This window comes from Protopterus annectens, chromosome 7.part0, assembly GCF_019279795.1.
Source record: "Protopterus annectens isolate FY-2018-M chromosome 7.part0, PAN1.0, whole genome shotgun sequence".
NCBI lineage: Eukaryota > Metazoa > Chordata > Ceratodontiformes > Protopteridae > Protopterus > Protopterus annectens.
In genome coordinates, this window is record NC_056739.1 from 628,284,611 (window position 1) to 628,296,133 (window position 11,523).

The window sequence follows — 11,523 nt, forward strand, 5'->3', positions numbered from 1 at the left end:
CCCTGAACCAGTAGACTTACATGTAAGTAACATAAATGAAAAAGAAAGCACAATGGGAAAAAAGATACTTTAGAAGAGAAAGAGAGAGTATATAAATAAGGTATTGGGGAAGATAGAGAGCAGGATGTTTCTGTTACTTCTTCCCCCACTATATGAGTTACATTAACAGTTAGTGCCAAAACTTTATAGGACAGCAGTAATGAAGCTAGCTCATAGTCACAAGTTTGAAGGCCACCTAGGGATGGGGAAAAACTAAGAAGAGTATTAGCCATTTTTACAAGCAGGCATAGTGAAAGAGAAAGAAAATTGCTGCCCTTCTTGTCAAGAGAGTCAGGAAAAAGTACACTCAATCCAGAATTTAAGAGCCTACTGATTCTAATGTACTTTACAGATATGACCTTTGAATGCATTGTTATGGATGTTGTGTAGCCAGGAGTAAAATGTAGCAGTGGGTATCTACATACTAGTAATAATGGACTATGCTTCAAAATCTCCAGAAGCTGTTCCATTATGCAAGGCTAATGCTATAGCTAATACTTAAGAACTGGTACTCTTATTCTGTAGAATGGGTATCCCTAAGGAGATGCTCACTGATGAAGGCATGTCCTTTATGCCAAGAGTATTGCTTCTGCTGCTTTTGTGGAAAGGCTCAATAAAGCACAGAAATTCATGTAAAGAAAATTAATCAATGCAGATTGAAAGAACTGGGGCTAGTTGTTTCTCGACTTGCTATTTACGATAAGATAGGTAGGTGCTGCAATTTTATGCTAAATTAACTTTTATACAGCAGGCAACTCAGAGATGTGCTTGACATTGCTAAAGAGACTTGGGAAGAGCAGATGACATATTTAAAAAGTGTAACAGAACATGATGTTAGTTTACTGGATGGACAGGTTATGCCCGTTGTAAAGCTGCATGTGTACAAAGCACAGGAAATGTGACAATGTGTCTATAGTAAAAATGCCAGACTTCAAGAATTTATCAGGTATTAATATCAGCACCCTTCAAAACATATTCAAATTAAGAGGAAGAGAAGAGTCACAGAGTGAAAGAATATTATCTACAGCTAATGGAAGTCTCAGATTCTGTAATAAACTTAGAAAGCTGAACAACATTTCAAAGCCTGATAACTATCATATGCCCAAACTGATGAGTCGATAGAGGCCTAGGGAAAGGAAGATACTTAACATGAGACTTGACAAGAGAGTATGGGTGGATACTGCTTTCCACCTCTGCTAAAGAAAAACAGCTTGAAGGTTTATTTCATTACATCATTTGGACTATAAGGAGCTCCAACTACCTTTCAAAGACTGGCAGATAAAATACTGAAGCCCTGTTCACAATATACTACTGCTGGGATTCTCATTTATCAAAAACACAGGCTGTGTAAGAATCTGTAAAGCAGTTGGTCTTCACTGTGAATGTTACAAAGACTAAGTTGGGCAAGATGTAAACCAAATATTTAGGAGAACTGATAGGAACAGGAATGATAAAACCAAAACTAACAAGAATAATAGCCATAAAAATGTAGCTGGCACTCTCCTCTAAAAGACAGGTAAAGGCTTTTCTTTAAATAACTGTGTTTAACAGAAAATGTGTTCTTAATTTTGCAACTATTGTTTTGTTCTTGACAAATCTTACCAAAAGAAAAGCTCCTATTAAGATGCAGTAATCTCTAGAAGCAGATGAAATACTTAGAAGTGAAAAGAATATGATGTTCAGAATCACTGTAAATAACTCCTGATATAACTAAGGTATTTACCCTGTACATGGATATATGAAAGGTAGATGAAAAAGCTCAGACAGAGCCCACAGTGGATATAGCATGAGGCAATATTAAGTAGAGATTTTATTTGTAGAGCTAAATTGAAGGCCCGGCAAGGCCTGAATTTCAGACTTTTAATTTGCAGCTTATTGTTGGAAGTGTTGTGTGTGACTGAGCCTGTGCAGTAGAGTTACCACTGAAGACAGATAGTTTTACTTTTAAGGTACTGTAAATAATGTAAAAAAGTTGTGAACTGGCAAATAACTATGTTTGTATATATAATAAAACACAGTCCAAGAAAGGGCAAGACCAGCGCACAATCCAGGCTTACTTTTTAGAAGCTAAATAAGTACACATATTATTATGAACCATAAAAACTTTAATAACCAAGGTTAGCGCTTTCACAGAAATGCATCTTCAGACCAATACAGTCACTAACAGTTAATTCATTAAATAGAACAACCAATCCAATCACAATCAACCATTCATTTCAAAAAACGTAAAGGAACATGCATAAAAACCTATAATTCTGTGCTAATATGGGTTAAAAATACAAACAAAAAAATTCACTCCTATAAATATATACACTTCCATTAAACAATATACATATAATTGGTTAGCATATTCCCCTCAACTTCATGAAGGGATATAAAGAAACTCGATCATTCAGACCTTCACCTTGGCAGATCTCATTCTTATGATAGCTTCTACAGACTCAGTATAAGTTCTAACATCTTTTCTGTCAGTGGGTTTTACAATGTCAGACACTATAAATTTAAATGTATGTTCAACTCCCAATTCACTTACATGTTTAGCTAAAGTATTATTCAGACAACCTACTTTAACATTATATAAATGTTCATGTGTACAATATTTGAATAATCTATTCATTTTGCCCAAATAAAATGCCTGACATAGATCACATATAGCTAAATATATACCATTCTTGGTATTATAGTCCACTGCAACTTTAAACTCATAGATGCTTCCTGCATCTGGATGTCTAAATTTAGAGGTGCAATTAATGTAACTGCAATAATTGCATTTAGTACAAGGTCTTGTGCCAGTAAAGGTATTAATACTTGTGTCTATCTTGTCCTTTGGATAACATAACATCACCCTAATAGTTTTCTTGTTCTTGTAACAAAAGGAGGGAAAATCCTAACAATATTTCTAATATTTGGTTCTACTGTTAAAACATGCCAATTTTCTCAATAATTCGTGTGATCTCCCTACAATTGTTAATGTATTGCAAACTCATACATACAGGGCATTTCACTATGCTATTCCTCTTATTGTTAATGGCATTTAAATGTTCAGAAAAATATGGTCATGCCACGGAATTTCCTAAGGCAATCACTTCTTGAAAGGGAGTACCTATATCTTTATCTGTGTAACCCCGCTCCTTAAATCTCATTTTTAAATTAAATAATTCATTGCGACATTCATCATCATTAACATGTAACCTGGACAGACACACACCTTGTCCTTTCACTACATTCTGAAAAACATGTTGGCGATGCATGCTTTTTCTATGAAGGTAGGTGTTCCTGGCACAGGGTTTTCTGTAAACCCCCATCCTAATAATTCCTTTGTCTGTTCTCTAAATATTCAAATCTAAAAAAATTAACCTTGACTGCTGAGTAGAATATCATAATTTTTAAGAAGGCATTAGTATTATTAACAAACTCAAAAAACCTTAGTAAATCATCTAATCACCCCTTCCACAGAAAGAAGCTGTCATCCTCAAATCTATGATAGAACAAAATATATTCTTTAAATTCTAAGTTCTTAATAATGAATTTATCTTCCCACTGGGCCATTACAACATTGGCATAGCTATTGGCACTGGATGTGCCCATAGCCATGCCATCATTTTGCAAATAGTAACAAGAATCAAACAAAACAAATTATTATCTAAGACGAGTTCCATAAATAGAGTAAATTAATAAACTTGCTATCAATATTCACTGTAATGCAATAAATGATCCATCATATATTCTAGTCCATACTGATTAGGTATAACTGTAAATAAGGAGTGGACATCCATTGCAACAAAAAAAAAGAGATCTGATCACCAGAATAGTGCTATGTAAACTGAAATAAGTCATTCAAACAATTCTTAGAATATTTAAGAATATAAACATTTTTATCTATAACAGATCGGAGATGTTTCTCAACAAAAATTGAACAAATTGATACAGGGTGTTGTGAAAATACATAAAGACCCTATATAACCCCCTTTCAGACCCATAGTTTTAGGTCAGAATTGGTCGATTGAACTTATATTGCATCTGTAGAAGCTAAGTGGATCATAAAAATGTGATCTGACCAAGGGAAAGGTCTAAATGATCATGTTTCTTTATATCCCTTCATGAAGTTGAGAGGAATATGCTAAACAATTATATGTATATTGTTTAATGGAAGTGTATTTCTTATAGGAGTGTATTTTTAGTTTGTATTTTTTAACCCATATTAGCACAGAATTATAGTTTTTTTATGCATCATGTTCCTTTAGCTTTTTTTGAAATGGATTCTTTGATTGTGATTGGAATGGTTGTTCTATTTAATGAATTAACTGTTAGCGACTGTATTAGTATGAAAAGCATTTTTGCAAAAGCACTAACCTTGGCATTAAAGTTTTTATGGTTCATAATAATACATGCACTTATTTAGCTTCTAAAAAGTAAGCCTGGACTGTGTGTTGGTCTTGCCCTTTCTTGGACTGTGTTTTATTATTTATATGCTTTTTTGGGCAGACCATTTATCCCAGTGATTCTTTGTTATGGTCTATTGCTCTATGATTGTATGTATATTTGCATTTGTTTCGCCAATGGCAGCTTCCATTGAGGATCCGACCATTGACTAGAAGCACGTTGAATTAAAGGATTCCACTAAACTCATAAAACAACTGAAAAATAAACATAAAACCAGTATTTTTGCCCCCCTACACTTGCATGTCTTTCTATGTATTGACTCTGAAACTGCATGACAGTGGGGAAAGGACATGTTCCCTCATGCCATTTTCTCCTATTTCTGCACAAAAGACACTGTGAATAGTATAAGAGAACAGAAAATATCCACTCACACTCCTAAAGTTAAATCACTTCAGTCCTAAGAAGCAGATTTCAACAAAATGTTTAACTTGATACTCGACACTGAGATTGCACTACAGCGAGGAAATCGGTAAATATACCATTTCCCTCTGTATTTAAAAGGTTTAGAGTTTCAAAACTTCGATCTTATGGTCTCGACCATAAGAAATTTGAAGTTTTGAAACTTCAAAATTTAGAAGTAGGCACACCCTCACACATACACACACACTTTCATACATATGCATACTATGTTATTGCTACTTAATACTGGTTCTGTGGAAATCTGCACATTTGTAAATTTGTCTATGGTTATGGAATGGTGAATGTGGCTTATGTCTAAGTAGGAGGTGGGCTGGTTCTATGGGTTTGGTGGAAGACCCTTTTCAGCCCTGACCTAGGCCCAATGACAATACAAACAATAAGTTAACAAATACATTATTCAAAGAATATATACATATATGAACAAATGTTCATATTTATAAGCAAATGGTTATGCGATAACAAGCAAATGGTTATACAGTTTGAATCTTGTCTGGGACACTTCCTGTGCAGAATCTGTATGTCTTCACTTTGTTCTTGTGGGTTTTCTCCAGGTGCCCTGGTTTCCTTCTATATTCCAAAGACATGCAGTAGGTGGTTTGCAGACTCTAAATTCAACATATTTGTGAGTGCATGTGCGCAGTGAACAGTAGCAGCAGCAAGTGATGTGAACGTTTGCTCTAGAGGATAGTCACTGTTGATGTGACACCCTGACCCCATGTGTAAATTTGGGAAAAAGGGACTTTATGGATGGATAGATAGATGGATCTAACAGCTCATTATCATACTTAATGCATATAATATGATGGTAACAGTCCTTTGAAAGATATCACTCTATATGCTTTTGTGTACTTTTTTTAATTAATTCTGAATTGCTGTGCAATGGGCGGTTTTGCTACATTGCACACTAGCTTATCCTTTCAAGTTTTAACTTTTAGCTCTATTCAGTCATTTCTATTTATTTATTTTAAAATACCAACATACAGAGAATTAGTTCTTTTTCACCACCAACCAATGTTAACACTTTTAAACATCAGCAGAAAACTGCATAAATGCCCATTGTGTGCTTACACACACACACACACACACACACACACACACACACACACACACACACACACACACACACACACACACACACACACACACACAAACTTACTTTACAATTATTTTATTAAATTACCTGTAGCACACCTCCGCCACTGCTGTCTGGGTGGTAATGTAAGAAGTGGGGAGGGAGGCCAAGTAATTTGGCAAGCCAGTCCATCACATTCATTTCAAGCTCTGTGCAGGCTGGGCTTGATGCCTGAAAAGAACAGCAAATAGTATTAATGTACTTTAGCATTACTACCAATTCATCAGCAGGATGTAGCAATTTAAAAGAACAGTTGTACTAGTGACCAGAATTGCTGATTGTATTCATGAAATGCTATGTTCCCCCAAAACATGCATGAGAAGGTGCATAATTATATCAAAGTTTGATGGCAAGTTACTGGTACATATGGAACATTTCACAGGGGGGCCCAAATATGGTCCATGCAGATCAGTGCTTTACTCCAGTTAAATTTTTAAATAAATAAAAATGAAAGCTATACCAAATAAACAATCAGGGAGAATGTGCCATTCATTCTCCACCAAGTTTTAATTTTCATGCTTGACAGATGCTACTGTGGAAGAGTCCTAAATGCAGGATGTTGTTGCTATCTTATTCTATATTATCAACGTGTAGGTGACATTCCAGCTATGTTCATACAAGAAGTTCTACATTCTTTTCTATTTTCTCATCCAAAAGATTGTAACAGCTGCATTTTATTTTTAACTTAATTTTCAGGCCTTTTAAACAGGGGTAATGAGACTAGTGCTGAAACTTTCACGAGTTAAGAGGATGAAGTCATAAACTGCATTTTTTTCTATTTTCAATAAGGTGAAAAGGATATAAGCTAACCTGGAAAAAACATGTTCCCTGTTATGGTTGATATCTGATATGAACATTTAAAACTTGCACATATGAAGGAAAAGTAATAGTAGTTATGGTTACTAAATAGACTTCATTTAGTATTTCTGCTCTTTAAAACTTCCAAACACACAGCACATTTCAGTTTCATATATTACCTCCATTGTGCATATTTTCCTTTTCCATTATTTTCCAAAAATCCATACTTCTCGTTCATCTTTATTTATGCCTTTTTTATGTTTTTTCTGATCAGCTACTTATAATTTTGTTTGGTAGGAGTAAACAATGGTTTAACATAGCAGAAACACAGTCAAGAACCTGGAAGTCAAGATTTATTTATTTACATTTTGTTACCGGGGTAGAGCATTGATAACAGAATGACTAACCGCAGGCTTGGCCTGGATTGCAATCACAATGTAACAACAACAAAAAAACAGCAAACAACAAATATCAGTGAAACCATGGTATAAAAGATATTCTAGCAAAAAAAAGCAGCAAACAACACATTTCAATAGAAGCATAACAGAAGAGATATTTGACTAATAATACATAAGCACAAATGCCAATGAAAAGATAAACAAATAAGTTGAAGTTCATGGGATTTGCAGTTACTCGTCCCAAGCGTTTTACAGGATAGGGTTACTGATATCTGACAACACACTTTGGAGGAAAATTAGTGTCTGCTGTGAACTGACAAGTCTAAAAATAGTAAGGCATAGACTTAACTGAAACAGTATTCCACAGGAGATATCAGGTAAAATTTATCTTTAAGCAGTGTCCCTAGTTTCCTGGCATATGCATTTGCGTTGATCTGTGAGGAAGTGTTTGAATTCTGATTTGAACTTGGGGTAGTTTGTGTGGTCAGTGAGATCCTAAGAGAGAATGTCTCAAGTCAGGGGCACAAAAAGAGAAGCTATGATCTAAACAATGTAGTTTTGTTGTAGGGATTAGGAGTGAAATGGCCCACCAGCAAAATTGGCTTCTGAGGCTGTGGGTTAGGCTGGCTGCAACAACTTTGATTGAGAGAGGAGATGGGGATGTCTTGTTGGAGTAGTTTTAAAAGCAGAGAACCAAGTAGGATGTTGGCACTGGGTTGTACTGGGAGCAAATTTGCTTTGGTTAAAGTGAGGTAGTGATGTGTTCATTCCATGGGAAATTTGTAATGAAAGGCAAAGATATACAGACTGATGATCAGACTAAAAATAAAAGGCTTTCCTTTTAAGTCTCCATTTGCTTCAGTGTAGACTGTCAGGGCTAACAAAGATCTGCTGGAAGACATCGTCTATTTCATGTATGTGGGAAGCAGAAGGGTAGATATAATTGGACAATCAAAGAAACTTTTCTTTTTTTGTCTAAGTAAAACTCTGGTGACTTGCTGACTCCAGTAAAGCAGGGACCAGTTCTGTATTCAAATGTTATCAAAAGGTTTCTAGCATATAGGTTTAGAAGTGGTAGAGAAAACAGCAGCATGTCTTCAGAGAACTGCACAATGAAATGACAGAAACTAACTCAAGATCTACTGATCAGTGACCAGGCTAACAAGAAAAAGTTTTTTGATGGCCAGGCTAACAAGAAAAGGTTTTTGATTGGTGTTACACCAGATTTACTAAAATGAGAACAACCTATTCCTTTATGTGGGAGTTGACAAACCAAAGTTAATCCTGAAAGCTCACATCAGGTCTGGTATCCTACTTGCTACCCAGAGGGTGACAGGACTGAGGAGAAAGAGTATAAAGGATTACAACAGATAAAAATCACTTTAGCTAGCAGATCAAGGAGACTATCTTTTTGATGCCCTCTCCTTGGGAGGAATAATGATGCCTTGTTAAGTTTTAAGAAGTCTATTCAGATAAGTAGGTATATGGATAAGAGTTCTTGTTCTAATACATTACATTCAATAGGTCAATTATTTGAAGTTGGTTGCAGACAATGGTGGGATGGTACAGGGGAGCTGACTGGAGGAACATCTGGGAGATGGAGAAACAAGGAGCCAGTCTCATAATCCAGAGGTTACTCCTTCATTTGTGCATAATTGACTGACACATGAGGATTTACCAGCCCAACAACCTTTGGAACCTCATTCTTAGATAAACAGTTCATTTTTATTTTTAACACACATACAGAACAATTCAAGCATGACAGCATACTATGAACAACCAATATACAATTATATTTAAGAAAATACTTTCATGTGAGCTTCCTCAGATCCATCTAATAGAGTGGTTTGTAGAGTAGTTTACAGTTTGATGATTATGTCTGCTTTTACAAGGCTATTCACAGACTTTATTAACTTATTGTAATAGTTTCAAATGGCAATACTCAAAAAACACGACTAACTGGTAAAACACAAACAGAGGAAACAAAGCTTCCAACACGCAGTATCCAAACGAAATGATGTTATTCCAAAAAATAATCCAAAAGGCTTCCAAAAGGAGAAAAAAACTGCTGTTTTCTCCTTTTGGAAGCCTTTTGGATTATTTTTTGGAATAACATCATTTCGTTTGGATACTGCGTGTTGGAAGCTTTGTTTCCTCTGTTTGTGTTTTAATAGTTTCAAATGGACATGATGTTTGCAAGGTTAGCTCTAATAACACAGTTATTGTTAATTTAAATAACGAATGGCTCTTGTGCGAGGAAGATGTGATAGTTGATTTTCAGTTAGTTAAGAAGAATAAATGTAGGGGGGCTCTTGGTGGTAATTCTTTCAACCTAACCAATGATATATCTGGAAAGGCACATTTTAGTGATCCTAGTGGTAATTTATGAACGAATACCTCTGTACTTTGAGATAAATGAATCCTGAAGATAGGAGATTCTTTGTTAAGGGATGTTAAGAATATTCTCAGTGTTCAAAGACAACAGATAACTTTCCGAAAACTGTGGGTGACATATTTGATTTATATAAAATTGATGCATCTAAGTTGTCATTTTGTGACATTTTTCCAGCACCTAGATTTAAGGGTAAACTACACTTAAAAGCAAGTGCATTTACCAATTTTATTACAAGAGAATCTATAAAGTATTCTGAGAAATCTGTTTAACTTTGCGAAAACTTTAACAACAAAAATACGGTTATTTTGCTAATGATTTGTTCCATTTGAGTCATGGGCAATTATGTGCTTTGTATTCATTTGGCCAAATTAGTTAAAACTTTTTTTAGGATGGGGATGTGATTAATGTGAATGGAAAAAAGAACTTTTGAAAATGTTTGTTAACCAATGCACGTAGTCTTAACAATAAGCTATCTGACTTAGATTTTTTTCAGCAAATTGTTCTTTTGATATTCTATTTATAACTGAAACTTGGTTTTGTAGAAATAATATTCAACTGAATATTCAAGTTTTTAGTGGACATCATACGTACAAGCTTAATGAAAGGGGGGTGTAATATCCATTTACATTTCTAAGTTTACATCTATATTAGTCTCCAGTGGAGTTTATGACTATGAAATTAACCAGTAAAGAGAGACATAAGATTTTATTGATCACTAAATTTACCTAATGATCTTGAACTTGTGTTGAGTCAACAAATAATTGTTTTCAGAAGAACTTTATATAATTGATGATGACCTAAATGCTCCCAGTATTGACTAGTCCATACCTCTATCATCTAGTAAGTGTGAAAATAAGACCTTAAGTGAAAGTATCTCATGGGGGTAGTCAGATTGTGACTGAGAATACTAAGGGTAGCAAGCTACTGAAAGAAACCTGTCTCTCTAACAAATTAAAATCTAAATATTGTAGAATATCCCCCCAGATACCCCAGATGTAGAGTTGGGGTACTCAGACCAATTGAATGTCATTTTTCAAGTTATGGATTTAATTTACCAAAGGTTAATAAAAGGGTACAGGTTAAAAATTTCTATAGATCAGATTTTGCAGTTATTACTACTGAAATTCTGCAATGGAACTGGCATTCTGAGATGAATTGTGAAACTATTTGTGAAAATTGGAATATTTTTTTATAGTCAGTCTGACTGTTTTGTTCCAGCATCTATTTCTACAGTAATAAAAGTACTTTAGACCTCCTTGGTGGAGTAGAAAACTTGAGTCAGACAGAAGAAAAAAGAGAAAATTGTTTAGATACTTTAGGGGTTATGCAACAATGCCAAACAAATCTGTTTATAATAACTATAAGAAATATTTTATAAAACTAATTAACAAACATAAGATTGCTTATGAAACAAAGTTGGCTACCAGTGCATTGGATAACAAAAAGGCTTTGTTTAAACACCTAAAGAGCTATTGTGTGGATAATGCTTCAAGCTTCATAATAAGAGATGGTTTAAGGTATATAACTAACTCTGAAATGTTGGCTAATTTGTTTGCTGACATATTTAGTAGGTAGTTGTCTTCTATTAGTGGCAGAGCGTATAAAATATCTTAAGATTGCATTAAAAAAACTCAGCATCAGAGCCAGATGGATCAAATGGCCTCCTTTTCAGAGCTATAAATGACTATTTGTACCCTTGTTTGTTTTTTTGTTTCGGAAAGCTTTAATTGTTCCAAAAATCATGAAGGAGGCCATTGTTGTTCCAATACATGAAAATCACCCTGGTTATACTATTGATGATTCCAGACCAATTAGTTTGACCTGCATCCTAGGGAAGTGTTTTGCTAGGGCACTAAGCTTATCATTTAAGAATATGTTTAGTTTCTCATGTGATATAT

General features: G+C 34.7%; 1 protein-coding gene across 1 annotated transcript in view; it reads right to left on the bottom strand.

The window, feature by feature from the left end:
• HDC (histidine decarboxylase) overlaps positions 1-7,017 on the bottom strand; it is a 908,850-nt gene extending 901,833 nt beyond the window's left edge. The window contains exons 1-2 of the mRNA XM_044076311.1: positions 7,012-7,017; positions 6,083-6,205 (exon numbers count right to left, since the gene is read on the bottom strand). Of these exons, the coding sequence (XP_043932246.1) occupies positions 6,083-6,205; positions 7,012-7,017 (129 nt within the window). The remainder of the gene's footprint in view (positions 1-6,082; positions 6,206-7,011) is intronic.
• Between the last annotated feature and the right edge of the window lie 4,506 nt (positions 7,018-11,523).